Source organism: Hyalella azteca, unplaced genomic scaffold (genome assembly GCF_000764305.2).
Source record: "Hyalella azteca isolate HAZT.00-mixed unplaced genomic scaffold, Hazt_2.0.2 contig10602, whole genome shotgun sequence".
In the NCBI taxonomy this organism is placed as follows: domain Eukaryota; kingdom Metazoa; phylum Arthropoda; class Malacostraca; order Amphipoda; family Hyalellidae; genus Hyalella; species Hyalella azteca.
The window spans coordinates 491,006-516,637 of NW_025940635.1; the positions used below are offsets into that span (position 1 = coordinate 491,006).

Genomic DNA, 25,632 nt, shown 5'->3' on the forward strand with positions numbered 1-25,632 from the left:
CTTGAAAATTGCAACGTAAAGCATCTCAGTGCGTCTTACATCATTTCGGCCGGGCTTCCAATGTGAACAACTTGTCCTAGTGTGGGATGACCAACGTTGCAAGATACGCGGAGTCGTGCTATGCTTGTGTGACGGAACCCGAATTTTATGAAATAATTTTTTTGAGAACGTAGTATTGGCTGGACTTGGAAGATCAACTTCATTAAGAGATTCGAGTCATGATATTATCTATTACGTTCCAATATGACTCAATAATGGTTGAATGTATTTATTTTATGACCAAGCAATGCGAATATTTATTTCGTGACCGTAATATGGAATCTCGTCTAGCTGTGGTGTTTGTAGGATTTAGTGTCTTGGAAGGAGACAAGGTGTAGCTCCAACGTGATTGGTCGAGCTGCTCCTGGCCTCGTTATAACGCGCGCTAGGTAGTCGTGAACGATGGAGAGTTTGGTCTCTTTGGAATTAGTTTAAGATTATTAGATTTTTAACCGTGATTAGTTTGTCAAATGATTACATATACGTTAACTTTATTGTATTATATTATATTATCTATTTTTTGCACTTAGGAAGTGTTTACAGTCTGTTTTGTGCATTGTAAACGGGGTGTTGAGGTGAGCTCATTTTGGCTGAGTTACCCCCTCGTTGTATGCGCTCGGAAGTTGTGTGTGCTCAGTGGTGCTGGGTTGGGGTGACACGGTTTCGACTCGAATCAGGCAGAGCCAAATTTGGGCTTCCAAGAATAAACTCCACCGCAATTCTGGGCATAACTCTTAATGAGTTCCTCTAACGGACTTTTAACGGCGTAGGTGGAGTTCTTGGAAAGTTCCAGGTTTTGGCTGCGTTGGGCGGTTAACAGCCGTTCAATTCGCACCCTCGAGGTCGAGGCTAATAACCTCTGCGCTCGAGTAAATTGTCAGCGGCTTATTGGAGGCTCGTACCCTTCAATAGTCATGCTTTAGAGGCGTAACTGCCACCCCGATTCTGTGTTCTGGGCAGTGCATTAGGGCTCGAACCCCTGATCATTGCGTTGGTTGTCGGCATTGTGGTGCGGCTTGTACCCGTATCCTTGCTGTCCGTTCCTGCGAGGTTGTCAGTTTTGTGGTACGGCTCGTACCCATATCCTTGCTGTCCACTCTGCGAGGTTAACAGTTTTGTGGTGCGGCTCGTACCCGTATCTTGCTGTCCCCTCCTGTAAGGTCGTCAGTTTTGTGGTGCGGCTCGTACCCGTAATTGCTGTCCGCTTTTGTGGTCCTCAGTGGTTTATTAGGATTCCTCGACGTTGTATCCCTGAGGCTGAGACCCTGTTTCCAGGAGCTTTTGGACCTAATAAATTGTGTGCCTTGTACAAAGGAATTGTGTATCGCCCGAAGATCACCAATATATTAAGAAAAGTTTCTCGTGTTTATTCCTCCTCTCTCCAACGCAAGGGAATTTAGAGCCGGACCAAAGAGCGACTCTTTAGCCCTTGTGTTAAAACCAATACGCAAGTCACAGTCAAGTCGGCACGCTACCCGTAACTATTTCGACTTCGCGGCGGTGTTTCCGGTTACACTTGTTAGCGCATTTTATCATTTATGGAAAAAATGCACTATTGTGCTCGCCATGTCCTTCTGTCTGTCCGTGCGTCTGTCCGTGACCTCAAGTTTTCGTCGACGAGAAAATGCGCTCTCTGTCAATCGCTGCAGTGAGTACTGAGTTATATTTTTTTAATATTCACAGCAATATAGCCAGCCTTAACACCAGCCACCTCCCTGCCGTCAGCGGCTCCATTCATAATACTAGAAAGTCTCACTCCCAACCTGTAGTATATCAGTAGCTCGGCGCCATTATTGTACACCTTCGCCAGGATTGTCCTCATTCACTTTCAAGTGAGATATAAATACGAGTTCAATTATATCGAAAACAAGTTTAACAGAGTCATCATTATTTTAATATTGAATACCTACATCAAAGAACAAGGAGGAACGACGCGTATTTATTTCTAGGTAAAAAAATCAAAACTTCTATTTGTCCGCAATTGAAGGAAGAAAACGTATAAACCAATCAGTGCATGGCGGCAGGCCACATCCAGGCCTATTCTTCAACGCCGACATATCTATGCTATGCACTATGCTTTCAACCTTTCATATCATATCATAGTGATGTCGACGATGAAGAATAGGCCTGCAGCTGATGTGGCCTGTCGCCGATTTTACCACGTTTTTCTTAGCTCGCTTTCGTGTCTGTGATGATCAAATCTTGCAATCGATATTTCACCAACTATCCCACTAGCTAGCGCTCTGAAACTTTTAGGGAAGCTCAGCTCCCGATAACGATACAATAATCAATAATTTGTTGCACGTTTCCAGGCGTATAAACTATAGAGGAACTCACAAGCAGGGGTTGGAACCTTTAATGCACGTCATCCTCGAGAGGATATTCGTGTTTAGACTGCGTATATCGATGATACGCTAAACAGAGATCAGTAGCTGCCGAAAAATTATTTTCTACTTTTGAGTCCACATGAAAAACGTGGTCTTTAAAAATTTTTTTTTATACATTTTATTTGTACTTTTCATGCCTTGCCCACGAGAGATCTAAAAACAGGTTATTCGGCCGGATCTTATCCAAACTGACGACAGTTTGAAATAGCTCCTAGATTTCCACCGGGTTCGATATTTTTCTAGGCATTTCAAGTCTAAACATATATTTCTCCATAGCTTGATCAAGTCTGTTTTGAACGACTTTAGACTCGGAGCGTCAACGATGTAATCGGAGAGGCTGTTCCACCTGGTGATTCGAAGCGAGAAGAAATGTCGCGTGGAAGAGTTGCAACGTAGTTTTTCTAGCCATTTTAAACTCTGGTAAATATAAACTCAAATGATGAAATGATTACCAATGAGCCGGTGCGCAATTTGGTACTTCTTCTGAATAGGGATTGACTAACATATTAATTCCGGAGGTATATGAGGGAGGACGAAGTTAGGGCTTTATGTGCTCGGGCACCGACTGAGTAACAAGATGATGAGGGGAACATGTTTGGATTTGGAGCGTGGTGACACTGAAAAAGACCTTCAGACGTCAGGCCTTTGTATCGGCTAGCTGCCACGCGTTACACATTCATTTAAATATTAATTTTCGGCAGAGGAGAACAGGAAGAGGAGGCAGGAACAGGATTCAAGATATTGAGACAAGATTTAGAGCGCATAGATGGTTCGTGTTGTGTAAGTTTTAAATGCAAGTAATAGGCTGATGAAATAAAAGAAACATGGTATGGTAAAGGGGAGGGAGAATACTTTCAATTTAAATATGTTATTTTGTTGGTTATCGCTAGGTCCCTCTTATTGCACGGTAGTTTTGGGCATTTGTCATACTAGTCTTATTAGCTCCCAAAACACTAGATAATACTTTGTTTCTCTTCACATTTTCTTTATCATTATTACTATTACCATTCCGTTACTTTTTATTGCTCGTTTCTTTGCACCCTCTGTGCAGAATCTTGGCTGCTTCTGCGGTAGAAAGGCGAAACTACCGCCAAAAGTTTGTTGACGTTTGTGGCGGCACGTAAGTAGCATATTTCACGATCACGACTCGGAGAGAAGCTTGAACCGTTGTCGAAAGAGGACGTTCCTGTGAACCTCTCTGTTTTTCTTATCATTGTGATTTGTGAAAGTGCTAAACGATCCCTCAATGACTAATACATCTGAGGGTCAAGATCTTATTGATCCTGGTGCTTCACCAAACGCATCAGAGCTGAGTCAGCTGGCAATGACCAATTGAGAGAAACATGATGAAGACTTCAACTAAATAACTATTGCTGAGTCCAGGTGTTACAAGCGGTCAACGTGCGACTTCTTCTTCACCTACAACCCGCAACCACCACCACGATCACGACTCACGAGGACTAGCATTGAGTAGGTTACTGTAGGTACTCCACAATTATTGTACTGTATTGATGTGTAAGAATTCCAGAGACGATAAAAACGAACTTATTTCAATAAGCATATCTGATTCTGCCGCACTGACCGGTCTGACCCTAGTCACCCAACACTGAAATAAAAGTCGAAAGCTACCAACGGAGAAATTCGTAACTTTTTCACTTGACAAGTTGACAGTTCAACTCTGTCAGACATTAAGAATTACCTAGAGAATTAGAAGTGTCTTCATTTGACTACTAAAAGCAAAGCTGCTAGTTAGAGGATTGGAACGCAAGTTTGTGTTAACTTTGAAAAAGCAAACTCCAACATAAACACTTCCTCATTCTTATACTTCAAAATAGCTATGCTGTATAATTAAGCACATATAATTATTAGAATAGTCCTACCTAGGTATAACAAAGTGAACAAACATGACTATAAAAATATCCTATATGCTAATGAATAATGATGTCTAATGTCTTTGCTCTCAAATCTCAATGCCCTGCATATCTTGGTAAGAATAACTGACAGAACCAACAAACAAATTTCCATTTTCCATGCACAAACCTCAAAAATCCAATAAGCATAAATAGGTACAACTTGAATACAGCTTATAGCCTACTGGCTGTGCTCTGCAGTCTTGAGTCTGCATTATCATCACTTTTTCTGATTTCTTTTTTGGTAGGATTATATGTTTATGAAATAGGAGGAGGGGCCAAAATTGAAGGAAAAAAATGAATAAAAATTGAAAAAATTTGTATCCAACCATTGCTAGGCCTACTATGCTACCTAGGCTACTTGCTAGATAGTAGGTAGGCTGGCCCTGGTAGCTACCTATGATCTTTATGAAGTGAATGTCTGAATGATACGTCTCTCAAAGTCTCAATGTTGTAGCACATTAATTAATTGAAATTGAATTAGGTACCTCCCTTTCTTGCCATTTTCTATGAAATTCAAATTTCTTTCATTAAAAAAAATAGGGTAAACGCGGTATATTCCGACATCGTAGGTAATTCCGTCACTTCTCTAGTTTTTCCTTTATATTAAGCTTTGTTTTAGTTCCATGCGTTCATTGATGGTTGAAATGGTGACGTCATACATTTGCGTGTCGAAATACTGCAAAACCACTAGGTTAAGGCCATCTAGCATTTTTTTTATAGTTTTTCATTTCTCGATGCGTCCTTAAAGTGTCGGAATATACCGCGTTTACCCTATACAAAATAATCTTATATTTATATTTTATATATTTGTGCCAAAACTGCCAAGTTTCAAAATGATCCATCCTATGTAAATAAAGAAGTTACGTTTTTTACTTACATGCTCCTCTCAAACCAATTGATAACCATGAGCCAGAAGTATTGTTTAGTATAGCAGTCACTATGACTATAGCCTATTTGAAAATAGGTACCTATATATAGGCTTAGGCTATCCTGTGCAATTTGAGTGTTGGTATCACATACCAACTTTACAAGTGCTGTGGCAGCGCAGTGACATTAGTTGCATTGATGCCACTTTCCACAGCCTTGACTAAAGCTTTTTCTGCCCTTCTTGCTAAGTTGCTTTTTGGGGCTGAAAGAATAACAAAATTCCTGCTAGGCTAGTTGCATCAGTTTCTATCTAATGGTTAACAAAAGTGTGTTATCAAGCTGGAGATTCCTAAGTTATTGAAAGTACATCACTGGAGCCACATGCTTCTAGGAAAAAGTAGGAATTATCCTCTCTTGGACCCATTCTGGAAAATTGGCAGAATTGTACCTGTGAATGAGACAAAAATGTCCATGAATGTGATCAATTTTATCTGCTTTTGTGGCCCTTGCCTAAGTAGGACTTTTTATAAATGCTCTCCAAGTTTCAGGAATTCAGGGTACAAAAACTGAGCCAGGGATAAGGCAATAATGTATTTAATATATAGCTTGATAAGTCAATTGTGGGGCTGTGTTTTGGTAAGTTCTGGAGTGGTTGCCAGGTTTCTAGACTTCTATAAGTTTTTTTCATTTTTATTGTATTCCTTTGATGTTTTTGATACTTTTTAAATTTTTTGGCCATTATATAAGCACTTTTTTACTAATTTTGGATGATGAAATATGAATGCACACACCTACTTCTAAGTCAAGATTGTTTAAACTGCACAGTCACCAGGAAATATACCTAGCAATTAGCATTATTTCATATATGTAGCACATGTTCTTTAATAGAATATATAGATTGAACAAAGAACAAAAAAGATCCTGCTCTGTGTTTATAATTGGTAGGCTGATTAAGCTTCATCATCAATTCCTTTAATTGTTTATTTTATAACATAACTTACAGAAATTTTGTATTCAAATTATTTCTTTTTGAGGTAAATATTCAGTCATGGGAATACAAGGTCTATCTCGTCTGATAGCTGATGTGGCTCCAAGTGCCATCAAAGAAAATGAAATAAAGAACTATTTTGGTGAGTTGTTGCATGAAAAATAAAAATATTATCCAACCTATTATATGTGCTAAACTATTATCCAACCTCTAATTGTTTGCTGAATTTTCAAATTTATGAATGTATACATCTGTATTTTTTGATGTATTTTAGCATATTTTTGTTGGTTGGAGTCATCTTGGCTAAAAATTCTAGTATCATTTTTTTTACAGGCAGAAAAGTGGCCATTGATGCATCCATGAGCCTATACCAATTCCTCATTGCTGTGAGACAAGAAGGAAATGTTCTCACCTCAGCTGATGGGGAAACCACAAGGTCTCTTTTTAGCTGATAATATTGCCTTACCTGTATATATAAGTTACATTAATTGAATTTTAATTCTAGATTTTGAAAATATTTATTAATTACCAGAAGGCATTAGCTTTCAGTGGCATTCAAAAACTAATCAATCTTTGAATATCTAAATTAGTATAACTCTAAAGACTCAGAAAATGTGAAATTGCTAGAACATTATTTCTTGTTCTAATTTGTTAACCATAACATGTTTTTCTAGTCACCTCATGGGATTTTTTTACCGGACAATCCGCATGGTTGAGAATGGTATCAAACCTGTATACGTTTTTGATGGTAAACCACCTACAATGAAAGGTGGGGAGCTGGCTAAGCGTGCAGAGCGCAGGGATGAGGCTCAGAAAGAACTTGTAAAAGCTGAAGAAGCAGGTAAGCTGTGATCAAATATTATTTTATATTTATGGTTTTAGCATCTGTTTTGGCATAATATCTATGAATTGACAAATTTAACAGTAAGAAAATGTAGCATATATAAACATTTTGAAACTAGGATATTCATTTCAGTAGTATTTTTGCTTGAAGTATCTGCAGTCCTTGCCATATAGTAGTAATTGATCTTGTGTTTGGCTTATTTTAGCAATCATGATTAGGCTGGTTCAAGCAATTTGTAATTTAAGCAATCATGTGGTGCAAATACTTTCAATTTTAAAAATCTTTGAATGTCTTTCACTTTTGATAGCTATATATTTATATTTTAATGTTGAAATAAATTTTTAAATTTATGCATTATCAGCATCTTATCATTCTATTTAAAATAATTTATTAACTTTTTTATTCTTTACAGAACATTGCCATCTAGTTCAAATGCAGTGTTTGATGTATAAATAGAATATATTTTGTTTTGTCTAATTATATAGGTATGTGTTACATATATTTGTGGTTCCTAGTCATTCATTTAAGTTTTTACATTTTTATTCACTGTTCTAAATTAAGTTGAAGGTTGTATTAATCCATCATTGTAATGCAGGCAATACAGAAGATATTGAGAAGTACAGCAGAAGACTGGTTAAGGTGACAAAGGAGCACGGGCTGGAGGTGCAGAGGCTGCTCGCGTTGATGGGCATCCCTTTCCTCACGGCGCCCTGTGAAGCCGAGGCTCAGTGTGCTGAACTTGCTAAAGCTGGCAAGGTACACATTTATTACCTTTTCTCTTAATGTTTACACCTTGAATCAAGTTTTATTTTTCCTAGAACATGTCTAATGTTTCATTCAAAAACTATCAACAAGAAAATATCTACCTTAAATGATCCTTATATAAAATATATGGATATATATTTATTATATGGAATGATCCATGTATCTGATATATGGTTATGAAATATCTACCATAAACAGCGTCGCCACATATATAAATTTGCTGGTCTTCAATAGAAACGATGTATTTATAAACAAAACTGAACCACATATATCTTGAGCAATCAGAACAGCTTGGTACTGATCGTGTGGTTAACAAATCCTGCAAATCATAGTTTTGACTTTTATTAAAATACAAAATACTGTTTTTTTATTACAGTTTTCAGCCACTAGGACGAAGTAATAGCAGTAGCTGGCTTATGTGTCATTGACGGTAATCTAACTGCCGGCCTGGTGTTATTACTTGCAGGTTTTTGCTGTGGCGACTGAGGATATGGACGCCCTGACGTTTGGCACGCCTGTATTGTTGCGACACCTCACCTTCAGTGAGGCCAGGAAGATGCCAATTAAAGAAATCACCCTAGCCAAAGTGCTTGATGAAGCTGGACTTTCTCAGGATGAGGTTAAGATAGCAAATTAAATTCATACAGGCATCGTTTTTAATATAGTATTTGCCTAGAGCAATGTTTGGTTTGCGTCTCAAGCAATGCCATGAAATGCGATTGCCATCTTTGCCTATGATCTTCTTCATTAATGAAACGTGAAATTTTTTTTTTAATTACAATATTTACTTAGAACGAGCTTATTATGTGCGCTAGGTTCATACATGACATGGCTATACTATGATTGGATTCTTCAGTTCTATAATGAATTCATAAACATTCAAACTAGGTCATCCTTGTGTATTTTATTCGAATTTTACAATTAAAACTTGGAGATCAATGTTTAGCAATTCTATTAAATATTCTATATTAAATATTTATTTCTATATGAATGTCTGTATGCTGTAATTTTTTTCCAGTTCATAGATCTGTGCATCCTATTGGGTTGTGATTACTGCGACAGCATTCGAGGCATTGGTCCCAAGCGAGCTATTGAATTAATCCAGAAGAATCGCTCCATAGACAAGCTGCTGGAGTCTCTAGACACCAAAAAATACTCGCCGCCCGCAGACTGGCCATACAATGACGCTAGAAGGTTGTTCAAGGAGCCTGAAGTTACAAGCGCGGCAGAGGTTGAGGTATGTTATCATTCTAGTCATCTCGTATTGATTCGGAATTGTGAAGATTACCATATAATTTTTCTACAATTGTCATTGATGGTTAAATTTGGCTTACAAGTAGGGAGTTACAATGTGATATTTGAGATAAGAATATGTAGATAGTAATCTTTGGTTGTGTAAAGTTATTGAGTATGGAATCGAAATCAAATCTTGCAGAAGCATAATTTCTTTTGGAGGCAATTATTTTGTGCCCCCGGATTATTTAAGTTTTCTGCCGCATTCTGCCATTAACTGCAAAGTGAATCAATTTATCTTTTATTTTTACAACTAGAGCTAGGTAACCCAAGAATGCTACGTGGACGTGCTTCCTATATTCTGTGCATCAAAATTTATTTTCTCCTCAGCTTAAATGGAATGAGCCCGACGAAGAGGCACTTGTGCAGTACATGTGCGCAGAGAAAGGCTTCAATGAGGATCGCATCCGTAATGGCTGCAAGAAACTATACAAGGCTCGCAATACCGCAACCCAGGGCAGACTAGATAGCTTCTTTAAAGTCTTATCCTCTCCCGCAACTAATGGCAACAAGAGGAAGGTGAGTTCCTGTCGAAATAATCCTTGTGGATTCAATTTGTATGAGAGCACTAATTACCAATTTTACACGATGGTTTTCTTAAAATTCCAATTTTCAATAAAATTTGCCATTCCTAACTACTCAATTAGAAAAAAAATGTTCAGTGTTAAAAGATGGATCTTTTTTGTGTTGAAATAAGGTAAATGTATTATTAAATAAAACTTTAGTGCAGCATCATAATGACCCATTCCTCATTGATATAGCGATGTCATTTTCTAGACGCTCTCTCTCTGTACGAAAAAAAATTTTCGACTTGATCATTTCACTATAATTCTTTTGTTCGTTTCCCTCTTTATAAAGTTGTTTCCTACTTGGCCGTTACTGTACATGCTCCTACTCTAATGTAGGGTAAATGTATTTGGTATTTTTGAATCAATTTGTGATGGTAAATTGTTGGAAGTAACATCCCTCAGTTTCACCAGTTTTTCTAGGGACATTCAGGTGTAATTGACCATTGTTGAAGAAAAACTTTAAATTTTTTACATATTATATTGATTTTTATGGATTGAAAATTGTGTTGAATTTTTTCACTGATAACTAAGTATGGTTTGAGCATCAAGTAATTGCTATCTGCAATCGTTTTCCTTCCCTTAGGCACCTGAGAAGAATGGACCTGCCAATAAGAAAGCGAAAACGGGCGGCGGAAAGTTCAAACGAGGAAAATAAAACAAACTATGTGAAGAGGAGTAGAGATTTAGTTATATTTATGTCCTACGTAACGTTCTTCACTGCGTAAATTACTCTCAAGTGACTTGCATTCAGCCTTCGTCCCTGCTTATTCAATATAACCTTAGCTGTGCTACCTGTGTGCAGTGCTTGTTTTCTAAAACTTTTAACTCTTTATTTTGGCCACTCACCTTGTTTACTTGACAAATTTTTGTCTTCGAGCAGCAAACTGCTTCCTTGCTTCTTTTTAATCATGAAAAGTTTAAATGTATTGCGATCAACTCAAATTTGCAGATTTTTGTGTGTTCTTGATTGCGCGCGTTTTCTCATTTCTCCGTTAAGAGGTCTTTAGCTTCTTGAGCTGTTCACATGTAATCTCATCATCAATCTCATTATTGTAGATTCCATATCGTCTTCGTGGTTTCATTAGCTCACAATGTTTGACTTCATTCTGTATGCTTCCTGAAATATATCTCAATCTATTTCCTGCTATGAAATTTCAACTTTTGACTTACTTATTACCACTGTTTCAGTATAAGGTATAAAATCGCTTATTGTACCAGGAAAATTCTTAGTTCATTTATAATGTATACGTTGAATGTTTCTCTCACTCGTCTAATAGCACGAACTGTGATTTGACTGTTCAATTTTTTTCTCATTTGCTTGATATTTTCAAAAGCTTCTCATGTCGCCTCTGAGCGCACTTTGAAAAGAGAGTGCTTATCATGTTTTGATTGCGATAGTACTGCTTTCAAAGTCCTCCTGCAGCTCTGAATTGTTCGCAGCAACGAATGCACCAATCCCGGATGCGAAAAGTTACCTGTTCACATTACAATGTATATATATCTAAGCTCCTCTGTTATCCGAAACGTTAACACTCATTCTTTTGAATCTCGTTTGAGCCTATCACACGATACGTACGATATATTATTCATAATAATTTTCATCTGTCAAGGATACCTCTAGTGACAGCAAAAAAAAGTTTTTCCTCAATTCATAATTGTTATTCTAAAGAAGTTTTATTACTTGCCCCCGACTGGTAGATAAAATATTGTTCACTAAGCCGTTTGGTTTGTTCAGAAAGCGAGGGACAATCTTATCCAATTACCATCAATTATCCAATCACTCAAATTGAAATGTTATCTGGACACTGACAAAGATATCCTGTGTACAAAATAGTTTTATTGTAAAAAATAAGTTACGTTAAATTAAGAACTGAGGAGAAAGTCAGAAAAGTATATACACATTAGGTATAAGGAACTGAATTAGCATAACATCCGACTGCTAATGGTTGAGCACGCATGTGAAAATATCGAACTCGAGTGATCACGCTGACCGACTCACATGCATTCATTTCAAATATTTTCGTTTAAAAACGTGATTTGAAGGACGCATACGAAGTGGCAAAGGATTTCTTGGATGCTTCTCCCGGTAGTTGAGGTGATGTTTCATCTATTTTTGCATTCGTATCCAGGCTCCTCTGGTTGTTCTGTGAGTGATCATTTGAGAAATTCCGATTCTTTGCATTACGCCGGAAAAACCTTGATGGACTTGATATTTCTGAGCTTGGACTGAGTGCTGTCTCCAAGGACGGCGATGAGTGTGTTCTGAAATGAGACTGGTGGACATTTCCATCCGACCGAGGACGACTAGACTTGTGTTCTTCAGATATTTTGTCAAGCTTGTGCCCAGTAAGAGGTGCTATCGTATGGTCTGCTTGTGGCTCCGACCTTCCATACACTGTCGGTTCTTTGACGTAGTAATGCTCTTTTCTGTAGTAGGGGTTTACTTCCGGGTTCAAATTCAGACTGAAACAAGAAAACGTATATAGTTTCGGGAACGCTAACAATGCACGATGAGTTTCACAAATGAGCAGCGGATTGTGCAGTTAGGATATATTCAATCGGATATAATATATTAGGTTGTTGCGAGTCGACAGTTCAGCATTCGACTCAATTTGAATAAATAGGGAAGAAAAGTCAGGTTGGTATTTTTTATTAATTATTGCTTTGAGATTTTTTTAATGTTTCTTATTATTAATTTATCTGAGTGCATTTCTCAGCTTTTTGTACACTAAAAAATGTATTATTTCAAGATTATGATTTCAATTTTTCTGTTGTCAGCTATCGTACTTCTAGAGCTTCCAGGTTTCTTATGAAACTTGTGCTTCAATTTTTGAGCGACATCTTTTTTGTGACATCTTTCGATCGAACATGTAATTGTGTTTGGAAACAATGTCAGATTGAAAGTATGTTTAGAATATTAATTGTCGGATTAACACAGCCATTAGGTGCATCAGACTTACTCGTAAAAAGCTATGGAGTCTTGACAGTCGACGTTGTACCACCAGTCGCAGCTAAACGTAACTTGGTTGAAAAGCGTGCCGTTGGTGCAGAGGAACGCAGCGCCCTGGTCGCCGTAGCGGTCGTCATAGCAAACATGGTACACCTGGCATAACATTAGTAGCGTCATTAGGGCTGTTTTAAGGCGAGCTTTAGTTCCCCTAACATATTCTTAAGACATCCTAAATACTTTCATGTTCATTGGAATGTTATTCTATGGAACAACGAAAACGATATATTCCAAGAAAAGATGAGTCAACTTTTGAGTTTAGTTTTCTGCAGGGGAGATGCGGTACATCAAATGCCAATTGATTGGAAATTAATGCGAAACTGCACGTGAGCTGGATTGAATAAGTCTTTCCTTACGCTAAAATGTTCAGAAACAAATGCATTTGATGATTGTAAATTGAACTATGTAACAAAATTGCTCACTGTTTCTCCGATGAGTTGCCTTTGGTCGAAACTAGTGTAGAAATATTTATAATATATATATGCAGAATAGTTCAATTCGCACAAACATTCTTGGTTCAAAACTATTTTATGCCGTTCTGTGCTCTGTCATGTTCTCTTGTGATATAACAAATACCCGTACAGATTTTCTTTACTCGTGACAACAGAAATAGGTAGTACATAATAATTTACTGCAATATCTAAATAACAAATTTTAAACGCACCTGACACTGCGCTTCGATGTTAGCGTACATGCCAGGCCGGTGCGGTACCTTAGAGCAGGAGAACGATGTGTGCGGGATCTGTAAAAATTCACAATGAGGTCACGATTGATTCGTCTTCCGCTATGATTTCGTTCGCTATGACGCTTATTGAACATAAATATTGCAGTTTATGTTTTGGTTGTTCTGGAGAATTTTCACGCTCAGGGACTATCTATCTTTAATAAATAATATGCCAGGTATGCACTGACCTCGTTGTAGAGAGGGTAGTCCTTCCCTGCTACCCCAGGAATCCTGTTGGAGTTTTTGTAGTGTCTCCCAACCGACGGGTTCTTAATCGGAGCTTCGTAGTCGCCACGCTGCGCTTCTCTCTTGTTTGCATCAGAGTAAACTGGTTTTAACAACTTTATTTCTTTAGGTGAGTCATATTGTTTTCTGTGAGGATGATGCGTAGGAAGTCTATGTTTTTTTGAATAATCGTCATATAATTCATATGAATACGATTTTATTTTGGAATCATATTCATCTGAATATTGGGATCCGTGTGGCTCTTTATGTATGTAATGATCATCGGACGTAACTCTTGACTTTTGTTGTGATACGTGTTTCTGGTCAGAAGGGATGACGTGTTTTATTTGCACCTTGTGCAGGTCTTGGACGAAATTATCGTTGGTATGCTCATCGTTCTTATGGGTGCCCATAAAATTTATTTCACTTGATTTAATTTGATCGTCTTTTAGCAGCGACTTTGTACTATCTTGTGATTTAAAGTCTGATGTATCGTGGTGAATGGAAGTATGTTTCCCATAGAGTTCGGTGGACACGTCCGTTTTTAAGAGGAGTTTTGATTGTGTTTCTTTTATATGAGGTTTCAACGATAAAAGTTTCTCCTTTGAATGGTAAAATTTTGGTTTATAAGAAGGCTGGAAAGTTCCATGCGATGTGTACTTGTCAAGAAGAGAATTTATTTGCTTCTGAGCCGTTAGAAGTGAATTATAAAATTGTTCTGTCGTTACAGCTTCCCCGCGTGGGTAGGGTGTTGTAAACGAAAAAGAGTCGTACGGTCTGGATGATGCTGACTGTCCGTTTGTCTTGTGGTGTGCAAGAATACCATTCTGTGCCGGCCTTAAAGAAACAAGAGGAAAATTTGTTGGCATCGGTGGCATCGGTGATGAAAATCGAGGGCGAGAAGAAAGCCGCGAGTCCAACGATTTTAGCGACTCGGTTACGTCTGGCTTATTGTTAAAGACGTATGATTGGTCGAATGGTTCCAAAAATGTCAATGATGGTTCATTCAACGGAGCTGAAGACAAGGTTGAGCTTCGTGGCTTATGACGTTTTATGGCAGAACCAATAGGTAAATTGGAACCGAAAATACCTCCATGATTGTCTATACCGGCCTTGGTTCTCGCGAAGTTCAAATGTGCGGCTATTTTTTTATCGTTCTTCAGTTTAGCCGACTCAAATAACTGTGGCGAAATCGATTCGCGGTTAGGAACTGACTTGAAGTGTGCGTCGCCGTCATTTAAGAACAACGAATAAAGGGGATCAAGTTCGTTGGAGAACTGCTCACTCGTTTTGTACGGATCTCCTGCTTTGACTGCAGAGGGAGAATAAACAGGAGGCGTATATGTAGTCGTGCCGGTAAGCAAATGGTGGCTCGTTTGAATTGGCCTAACCGAACTCTCCAAGCTAGGATGAAGTTTTTGCTTGTCTTTCAAAAGTGTAATGGATGATGTTAATGGGAGTACTGAAATGTTCTCTTCCCCGTCTATAAGGTATGGTCCTTCAAGGATTTTATGTGAAGTTGTGATTGGCAGTGCTGAGGACCGTAAATGGGACTTCGATAGAGGCGTTATCTGCTGGTGTATGCCCAAATCACTCTTCATGAAACTAAAGTCTTGGTGTATTCGTGGTTTATATGTAAGGCTTGTTTCTGGCAGATAGGTAATGTGAGGTGACTTCTGAAACTGGCCGTCAAAGGAAGGAATTGCTTGTCTTTCTCGAATTCTGTTGGCTATCTTTTGTGGCTTGGTTGTAGGTATTTCAGGACCCAGTGGAGCGAGGGCGAAAGTCGGCTGAGGATGACTGAAGCCAAGCGGTGCGTGGGGATAATGTTGCTCCAGAGGCAGCCCCCCTGCCTTCAACTGTCTGGGGAGGTCTGCCAGTGCCTGTAAGCAAAACAATAAAGCGACATCAAAGAAAAATTATTTGAAGTACGTCATTCGTGCGTCATATCATCTATACTAAACCATTAGTCACTCTCCGTCGGCTTTTGATATATTTTACAGAAAACGATAGCACGTAAATATTCAAAATTTTACAATTGATTCTCCGATGATCCGGTAATAAAATTTATAAAATCGTATTCAAAAACGTATTTCCTGTGATCCATATACACGTATTTCAGATGGCTTGTGAAGTTGTGAACCAAGCACAGCCATGCTCTTCCATAAGCCATACCTTAATTCAGTGACCAGCGTTTAATCATCCTGGGCTCATCAAAATAAAGTATTACCCATGAACCTAATTCTTATTTCAATGTTAAAAATGTAAATTAATATTGTTTCGCCAACTGGGTGCGCAAGTGAATTAACATTATTCCTTTAAATTAACTCGAGCTAAATTGTTTACCAGTTTATGTTACGTACCGCACTGCTGCTACGCCTGATGTTGCCATGCAAGTTAGTCCGTTGACCGCCCCCTTGAAAGCTAAAACTCTTCGGTGCAGCCACACCCAATTCGGACGGATCCACGTAGCGGAATGGTATCGTTCGCGTTCTCTGTGTGTTCATTGTCAAGTGCGTCATTGCATTGGCGTTAGGTTAGGTTAGTTTATCATACATAAAGTTTTTCCTAGGCAAATGATTTTATGGTTACCTTGGACACATCAAATTGCTCCAAACGATTCCTGATTTTCATTTGTCTCGACATTATCAAACCTCACTCAATCACATAAAATAACATCATCCTCAGTCACGCTTCCAAATTGAAAACAGAGCATTCGAAAATAAATAGGGCAACCCGCACACCTATGACCTAGTTACTTTTTTCATTGTGGTTTTTATTTTGTCACGGAAGTAGCAATAGTAATATCACTATATCAGTAACGGTAATTTTGAATTACTGGAGCATAACTTAGATCATTTCCCTGTTTAGCTCCGAAATTAGTTGCAAACAAAAACTATAATTTCTTAATATTTCGCTGTCGTTCTGCGAGAGATTTATTAAAAAACATATTTCATAACCTTACCATAGCGTAATAATCGAATGTAAACCATCGTATTGTTTGGGATAGTAACGGGATTTCAAGGTTAGGAAATATGCGCTGAGCTTGTGCGTGCACATCGTCGGTTAAGCGAGTTTAAATCGTCGCCGTGCATTCAAGTTCTTAACCAAATGATGACCTACGAGCTCTCTATACGTACGAAACCTCAAGAAGCATTTCATCCAATTTAGAATGTTGGGTTAGAAATGATTTTTTCTGCTTCATGGCATGTATATGTAATGCATATCCGTCATCAGCACACATTTTACATCGTATGTGCCGTGGTATTTTTCAATGAGTTTCCTTGCGTTCATCTTAGTTGTTGAACGAAATTCTTCATTCTATCGTTAGCTGAAAATCAATTATGATTTCAAGTCGTTAGTCAGCGGCTCTTCCATCTGCCACTCAGGACACTTTCAGTAGCTCAACTTTCTCGTTTCCCTTCCTGAGCTCCTGGCCAAACATCAAGAATCTAGTCACGTCGCACCGCCATCAGCGTCACGCACTTGTCTGGCAGATGGTAGTCTCAGGTTGTCGCGGCATATGGTGCAAATTAAGTAACAGGTGTCATAACTGAATTCATTACGTGCATCGGAGTTGAAATAATAACTTGTGTTTAAGTTCCATACGTTTTTTTATTCCCTCAATCTACATTACTGATAATACCGATAAATATCAATTTTAACTTTCAATCAATCCTGAACTTGCTTCTTATGTCGGTCACCTGTGGGAGATTTCTGCGAAGTTTCTCTCGGGCAAATGACTTATTACAAAACATCACATCAAGCAATTCGATTTTAGAATATGAAATGAGTATTTTATTCAATTACTGCCCTTACGACTCGATTAACACGAATCAACTCACGCTTTTCTTCTTGGATGCCGGATCAGCCGCAACCGCTGCGACGAGCAGCAATGTTACTGTGAGTCTCCAGCTTCTCATGTTCACGAGTCTGTCGTAAAGAGAAAATATTAACTACTTTCAAAAGAGAGTAGATTTAGTTCTTTTGTGTGCCGCATTGTAAAACATTGTGTCCCAATACGAACTTGCATGTCTATAAAAATCTATAAAAAAACACATCACCATGTATTTGTCAACACCCATCTTGAATGTGAGAACATGAGCAACTCTGAAACCTTATTCTTCTTACGGTAAAAGATCCTAGCCATTTTAAACAAATATTTCACTTGCTCTGTCATTCATTTATGCTCGAATTGCTTCCGTTATATACATAGTTTATGCTAAAATATTGGGTTCATTTTTTATCCATGAGCTTTCTGAGTCGTATACGATCACTAGCTGACGACACTGGCATTTAAATCGCTCGAGAAGTTGCCCAATTCAGCCTAAAAAATCCCCAACCCTAAGATGAGAGATCTGATAAAACATTGACCTATTGATAGGCACTTGGCCTTTCGTTTACGACGCTTAAAACTGGACCTATCAATGATAAAAACCTACCCCCGATGTAGGAAAAACGATTTGTGTTGTTAATTTTCCTCTTAATTACTGCATAAGAACTCGTCCAATGTGATGCTAATTCAATATTAGATGTTCAAATATGTTAGGACGTCTTAACAAGACGTACTCCATGGATTGGATTAGAGGGAAAGGAAAAAAAAATCTTTTAAAATTACAATGGTCCTCGCAATTTGGACGCATTCATACAACTTTGACGCAAGTCTTTTTAATATCAATTACAACTTAACCTTCTTCTAAAACTGACGAATTTACTTTTCAGAATCACCAAGTATGTATATGCAACATTTTGCCTGTGCAATAGACGTTTTGTTTCCAGAGATCGTCTCATTGAAAACACATTGGCATGCAATAAAATGTGTGCACCAACTCCATTCGAGACTTGAGATCTACCTATACAGTGGCAGCGGCTGATGGAGGACTAAAGATTCTATGCCCCGAGTTTTGAACAGAAGTGCCTCGCTCAAGGGTAGAGAGTAGCTTTAAAAAAATACATTTATCGCAAAAGACTTTTCTTAGCTGCACTCTAGTACGCCAGTTCGCCCATATGGGTGAAGCCCTCGGCAGAACGATGTGCTATTTTCTTGCAGCGTAAATAACGTAGGACTGAACTTTTCTCGCTACCTGCCTAACAGCTGCGACTTTCCTCTACGCATCCCTAATCTTGGGAGCAAACTTTCCTGAGTTTACGATACAACATCACGTTTTCCGTGTTGTTTCAGAAAAATGCCGTAGGTTGAGCATTTGAGTCTTTTTTTAACGCTGTTTATGGGTTAATATAACTTCACGGTTGCAAAAAGTTATGTTATTTCATGCTTCAGTCTCGAATTAAATTTAAACTATTTTTTTAATGAGCCGCGCGTCTAAGACATGTGATCAATTCAAGAATGGATGGTATTTAATAGCAAGGCCGCACCATCATCAGATAGCTACTTGCCAACTACCTTACTCATGATTTCCTGATATAATCAGTTATATGTTATTTCAGCTAAAAATTACCCATGTCTCATTCTTCTATTTTTTAATTTTCATCTTTGTCGAGTTATCTGCAAATAATGTAACAAAATAATTATAAAAATAATAATAGATTTTTGTTTATTGACCAAAGACAGGATCATCGACTACTATGCTCATCTTTCAAATTGCTCATCTTTCAAATCAAAGATGAGCATTATCTGCTCATCTTTCAAATTAAATATAGGTAACGAGTACCAATTACCCTTCAAATAAGCAAAATTATTTAAGTTGATAGTTCTTGAACTGATCTTGTCTAACCTGAAAAACGATTGTTTAATTAAATCTACGGGTACTGAGTGGGAAGGCAAACACTAGGTGGACGCAAAAGATGATTAATGAGCATCATAGGAATGCAGATCCTGGCTCGTAAATTGCATAAAGCATGAAGCAGCATCCACTCGAACATGAAGAAGGCATTCATTCACATCGGCTGCTCTATGAGAGACCGATGTTACTGTCTGAAGAAGCTGCGTCGCGTGCAGGCAGCGAGGTTTTTCGTTGGCGTCGCTCGGAGCGTAACTCGCTTTCCCTTGTGGGTAGCCCACCGAGAATGCCGCCCGTGTACTCAATCACTTATCTCTAAAGCGACCAACCTTCTTGACAGTGCAAAATACCACATTGCGCCCGTACAACTTTGCTGAAATTTATTCATTCAAAACTTGGACGGGCGACATATATGTTCACCTGGTCATAGCGCAGCCTTAAATTGAAGGCAATATATTTGTCCAATTGCATGAATAAGCTTCATGCATAAACAAAAGCGACGTTTAGAAAGGCGTCATATATGCACGGCTGGACGCTAGAGGGTTAAGTCAATTCCTCACATGGCACAAATGTTCTGTAAAAAATTAAGAGTCATCCAATTTTTTTTTTGTATTTGAAAACCGTGCTCAATTGCAATGGGTATCGGTTACGTCATGGGATGTGTCATTTTATTAGCGTATTATCTGACACACGGAGCGTTCACAAAGTATTGTTTATTAAAATTATTTTAGTGTTCAACATTTAAACTTCGGTAATGTGTTTATGCAGCCTACTGAGCTGTTACTAATAGTTATGCCTCCGAGTTATACGAGTCTAGAAAACTGTGTAGACTATTCGACCTCAATTCAAATCAGTCGAGTCCTTCCGGGCGAAATGCGACCTCAAAAGGAGAGGGGCGATCATACCCGCTATCTCGTTCAGTGAAAAGACTGGATGCCAACAGAGACAGTGCATTTTCTCTCAGGCACGCTTTGCTCTGGGTTATATACGACCGGTCTTAATACTTACTAAATATAAAGGAGGGCGCCTGCATATCGTCACTTCTCTGTCTGCCACTATTTTTCATTTTACCTTACCAGAATTCCTCGCTATGTAATGCCTCAGAGGGTTAAATATAAAATTGATTCAATCTCCAGCTCTAGAATAACCCTTAAAATTAATTACTTGTAGGAAATACCGACATTCCTACAAGTGATTTCACCTTATCACCAGTTCGAAAACCTCAAGAATTCCAATTGTAGTATGATATTTACCAACAAAATATTTCGTTTCCCTTTCCAAAAATATATATAAGATATTAATAAAATCCCGGCTGGCACATTGATATTGCTCTCGCGGTGTGTGCCAAGGCGCCGGTCTAGTGATGAAGCCATCAAAAATACTTAGGTAAATCAAGTGGACCCAGGGTTTCAAAGGGTAGGAAAATTTTTCGCCGTCATTCCCAACACCTTAATCGTAATTTTACACTGAAACGTAAATAGAACCTTTCCTTTAGAGTTTAGAATAACGAAATGAGCGGCTGTTCTTCTTCAAGTGAACAAAAAAATAAATAGATGTATGGTCAACATCAAAGCTCAAATTAATTTCTAGTTGAGATGAATCATCGAGTCCGTGATCTACATTGTATATATTATATGAATTGATTCCTGGCTAAACGCAACCCTGGTTCGCGATGATACCGACGCGTAATTAACTCGGTTTTAATTACGCACTCAGTGTATTAAATTCGTGCGCATCTGCTGAAATAATATCCAATCAATATTGGTTTATCTCCTCTAGCTGCATTGCCTTTTGTTCCCACAAGCGCAGTTGAGATAAGAGCCTTTTGATAAATACTGACGAATCCATCTTAGAGCGTTGGTTGATTAATGTCCATTACTTATCACTGAAATTTTGTTTGCTTATAAATTTTATTGTTTCTCAATAGAATTGAACGATAATTTTAGTCGATGAACCTACTGCTGCTTGTATTTTAATAAATTTAACTAAAACTTGGAATTCGATGTCGGTCGCAAAACGTTTGCTCGTATCTCAACCTACATTGCTACTCAACTACTTTCCCCGGCCTTCTTGGTACCCGAGAGGATGCAGTTCTACTCATTATCTCAACACATTTCTTAGGCCGGCGCAGGTGCTGAGTTCAACTTTTTTTCCAACAGTTCAATAAAAAATTTTTTATTCTCTCCGGGCAGTCTGCCTGCGACGCTTCGATGGCTGTTCGACCAGCGGCCGGTCTGGCAGATTCTCCGGAGGCTCCAATCCGCGAAAGAAAAAAAAACACTGACCCTGATTCATGCGAGGAGAACGTCTTCTGTTCCAGGGCAGAAAAGATCCTTTTTATTTCTTCTGCTTCAGACATATTAACCCAAATAGGCAACATGAAGTGAAAACGGCTTTTGAGTTACAAAACAAATTAACTTATTTATATTCATTTGAATATATATAAATTTTTTAATTTGATAAATTAAACAATTGTATATATTATTAATAAATTTGTTGCCTATATTTTTGCTGATAAAATATTTTGTCGCTACCACATGTGTAATACTAAAAAATGAAGTTGTATTGATATTGTTATGTTTATGTTTTTTTAATGCTAATGCAACTTAATTACAGGGGAAATTTTGCGTAACAACAAATCAATATTAGGCAGGAACAGGTTTCATTCAAGTGCTTTATTATATCATAACTCGCGAGGTCAAGTTAAGTTTTGGGTACTCTAGACAATAAAAAATATGGTACTCTAACTGAGGGTACTCTAAACTGTTAAACAGTGGGTACTCTAAACTGTTAAACTATGGGTACTCTAATCTGTAAAACGGTGGGTACTCTAAAAGTCTAAACTGTAAAACTGTGCGTACTCTAAACTGTCGAACTGTGGGTACTCTAAACTGTAAAGCTGTGGGTACTCTAACCTATAAAAACTGTGGGTACTTTATACTGTAAAACTGTGGGCACTCTAAACTGTAAAGCTGTGGACTGTAAAACAGTGGGTACTCTAAACTGTAAAGCTGTGGGTACTCTAAACTGTAAAACTGTGGGTGCTCTAAACTGTAAATCTGTGGGTACTCTAAGCTGTAAAACTGCGGGTACTCTAAACTGTAAAACTGTGTTTACTCCAAACTGTAAAACTGTGTGTACTCTAAACTGTAAATTTGTGGGTACTCTAAACTGTAAAACTTCTGGTACTCTAAACTGTAAAACTGGTTGCACTCTTAACTGTTAAACTGTGTGTACTCTAAACTGTAAAACTGCGGGTACTCTAAACTGTTAAACTGTGTGCACTCTAAACTGTAAAACTGTGTGTACTCTAAACTGTAAAACTGTGCGTACTCTAATCTGTAACACTATGGGTACTCTAAACTGTAAAACTGTGGGTACTCTAAACTATAAAACTGTGGGTGCTCTAAACTATAAAACTGTGGGTACTCTAAGCTATAACACTGTGGGTACTCTAAACTATAAAACCGTGGGTACTCTAAACTATAAAACGGTGGGTACTCTAAACTGTAGAACTGTGGGTACTCTAAACTGTAAAACTGTGGGTACTCTACACTGAAAAACTATGGCTACTCTAAACTGCTAAACTGTAGGTACTCTAAACTGTAAAACTGTGTGTACTCTAAACTGTAAAACTGTGTGTACTCTAAACTAAAAAACTGTGGGTACTCTAAACTGTAAAACTGTGCGTACTCTAATCTGTAACACTATGGGTACTCTAAACTGTAAAACTGTGGGTACTCTAAAAGTGTACTCTAAACTGTAAAACTGCGGGTACTCTAAACTGTTAAACTGTGTGCACTCTAAACTGTAAAACTGTGTGTACTCTAAACTGTAAAACTGTGGGTACTCTAAACTGTAAAACTGTGTGTACTCTAAACTGTAAAACTGTGGGTACTCTAAACTGTAAAACTGTGTGTACTCTAAACTGTAAAACTGTGGGGACTCTAAACTGTAAAACTATGTGTACTCTAAACTCTAGTAATCGCAGTCTGTGGTCCTGCCTAGAGCAACGGAGGCAGCGAAAGTAGCGCTATGCACACATCCACCGGTGCGCCTACACTGACAGAAATTTGACTGCTGTTTTGATATACTTAGGTGCATCAAATCATCTCTGAGCGATCGTGCATACACACTCATGGGCCGTTGACAATAGCAATAGTGTTTCAATATTCGCAGGAAAAATATATTTATTGAAATGCGATGTTCAAAAAATGATTTTCATAGACAGAGTCGCTGTGATTAGTTAACTAATAATTCTGCGCAAAATAAGTTACTAGCAGATTATTTTGCAATAAGAGCCTCTTCAGTCAAAAAAATTAATATGCCACTTATTAAAAATAGTGACACATTTCCTTCCACAGCACGAGGCGCGAGCCTATGTAGAACTGATACGCCCCTTTGCCGGGCCAAACAGGGTAAGGATGAGTCATACAACGGCAAAAGGTGCATCGGTTTTTGGAAAAAAAGCGAACTCATTTCACTGATTGAATTTATCCCCGAAGTGATCGACTTGAATGATCTAAAAAAAATGTGGTCAATTTGATGAGGCCTCGCTGCAGGAGTCAATTCTGACCTCACATGCAGGTCATGAATATTTATTCATAGTTCATAATATTCGAATTGCTCTCAAGTTTGAAGAAAAGAAACTACGTATGAAGTATTCTAGCAAATATAATTATTTGAAAGTAGTAAAGACTACCGACTTAATCGAGACCACTACCGAGACCAGGTATCGTAATTCTTGCGTTTTCCTATTAATTGAAAGTTGGTTAGGTCATGTGATCAAATTAAACTCGTGTTCTGATAACCGCGATATAGAATTATGCAATACTGGCGGAAATTTTTGTCGCCCAAAATCCTCTGTCCGATCCACATCCAGATTTCTAAAGACGCATGTGATCGGCACACGCCCAGCTCACCTGAGGCTGGCGTTCAGAAGCAGTACCTTTCTCCAGCACCACGCTAACTATACTGAGATCTTCCAGTGCTGTCTCACCTTTATAACCAACACCTCCTCTAATTTCCCTCTGAATTGGATAGCAATGACTTAATGACTAACATTCATGCGAACATCATAGCTGTAATGCGATGTTTTGGATTGCACAGACGTAATGCCGTACGATCGAGGACGACTGCTGGGAGCGAACATGTAATTGATGTGAAAGATGACACACCCGCTGGCTATGGCGTTATGTTAATTTTAGTCAAGATTCAGACGCATAAACCAACAGCCCCGTGCTGTCGTTTCTTTACTGTAGGTAAACGTTTTATTTACTCGTTCGTTTCGAAGGATGAATCGAAAAGGCAATAACTCTTTTTAATAGCGTTTCGGAAAAAAGCATTAGCGCTTACTATTGAAAGTGATCTAGGGATGAATCATTTTCAGTTCGGTAATTGTTTTGATTAACGTTTCGGAAAAAATAAAAGCGATTATTATTGAATGTCAACATGTTCAAATTATTTTGAAAGTGAAGGTTAACATGATTGGATATAGGCTATCATGTATATTATTGTACCTACTAACCATGAAGCACCACATAGGCTATCATATATAATTGTACTAACCATGAAGCACTATTAGTTGTTGAATTAGGCGCTCGCAGTTGCTCCTGTCTCCATGAGCGTATTCTTCAGCACGGGATGCACTAGCTCGGTTACATGTTTAGCTGTCGTTGCGTGCAAATCGGTTTCCATTAGTAAAATTCGTAGCTGGCAATCGAAATTAATATTTGTCGATGTGCGAGTGCCTGTCGCATATACTCGGTGGACATAGCATATGATTCGATGAGAAGTGCCGAGTAGTTTAATACTTTAATTCATGGAAGTAAAATTCTCCTCACCAGCAGTTCTCGATCACATTAAATTGGAGCAAATTATATTAACAAGCTCCAAGTACGAACACCAACTAACGTAGGTTCCAAGTAGCAAGCGGCTAACTTATTGCTTGAACGATCCGGAGAATCCACGAGTAGTGCGCAGTGTTCCGTTCGCGGATGAGTGCCGTACTTCCACGTATGCCGATTAAAACTTCCTGTCCGTTGCCCGCTTTCGTTGGTGCCACTGTACAGTGTTGTGGTTGCAGATATGCGCTAGATGTTTATCTTGCTTGCAATGCGCTGGCGAAGGATGAAATCGGCCTGTATTCGACGACGATTCGGCCACTACAACAACCCGTTTATATGAGTATGTAGTAGGCTAATAGCCATGCAATAGTCGGATCGTTAAATAAAGTCATTTACTGGAGATGATGTTTTTTAGGAGCAGAGC

The 25,632-nt window shown here is 38.3% G+C and overlaps 2 protein-coding genes across 2 annotated transcripts; one reads left to right on the plus strand and one right to left on the minus strand.

The window, feature by feature from the left end:
- Nucleotides 1-5,922: 5,922 nt before the first annotated feature.
- On the plus strand, nt 5,923-10,959 carry LOC108679656 (flap endonuclease 1-like). Its single transcript, XM_018168316.2, has 8 exons — nt 5,923-6,336; nt 6,528-6,630; nt 6,869-7,035; nt 7,634-7,794; nt 8,270-8,422; nt 8,822-9,040; nt 9,427-9,615; nt 10,249-10,959. Exons 1-8 carry the CDS (start codon nt 6,255-6,257, stop codon nt 10,318-10,320), a joined length of 1,146 nt encoding a protein of 381 aa, XP_018023805.1. The 5' UTR covers nt 5,923-6,254; the 3' UTR covers nt 10,321-10,959.
- LOC108679644 lies at nt 10,369-24,324 on the minus strand. Its single transcript, XM_018168304.2, has 7 exons — nt 24,285-24,324; nt 17,467-17,554; nt 15,985-16,116; nt 13,585-15,504; nt 13,337-13,414; nt 12,626-12,768; nt 10,369-12,128 (listed from the first exon to the last, which is right to left on the minus strand). Exons 2-7 carry the CDS (start codon nt 17,542-17,544, stop codon nt 11,690-11,692), a joined length of 2,790 nt encoding a protein of 929 aa, XP_018023793.1. The 5' UTR covers nt 17,545-17,554; nt 24,285-24,324; the 3' UTR covers nt 10,369-11,689.
- Between the last annotated feature and the right edge of the window lie 1,308 nt (nt 24,325-25,632).

What these genes read in the sequence shown, in the direction of transcription:
- LOC108679656 (XM_018168316.2), top strand. Translation starts at nt 6,255, where the DNA reads ATGGGAATACAAGGTCTATCTCGTCTGATAGCTGATGTGGCTCCAAGT. An exon ending in GCTGATGGGGAAACCACAAG is followed by an intron (nt 6,631 to 6,868) that starts GTCTCTTTTTAG and finishes ATGTTTTTCTAG; the next exon opens with TCACCTCATGGGATTTTTTT. An exon ending in CTAATGGCAACAAGAGGAAG is followed by an intron (nt 9,616 to 10,248) that starts GTGAGTTCCTGT and finishes TCCTTCCCTTAG; the next exon opens with GCACCTGAGAAGAATGGACC.
- LOC108679644 (XM_018168304.2), bottom strand. Translation starts at nt 17,544, where the DNA reads ATGAGAAGCTGGAGACTCACAGTAACATTGCTGCTCGTCGCAGCGGTT. An exon ending in ACTACCCTCTCTACAACGAG is followed by an intron (nt 13,415 to 13,584) that starts GTCAGTGCATAC and finishes GAATTTTTACAG; the next exon opens with ATCCCGCACACATCGTTCTC. An exon ending in GACTCCATAGCTTTTTACGA is followed by an intron (nt 12,129 to 12,625) that starts GTAAGTCTGATG and finishes TTCTTGTTTCAG; the next exon opens with TCTGAATTTGAACCCGGAAG.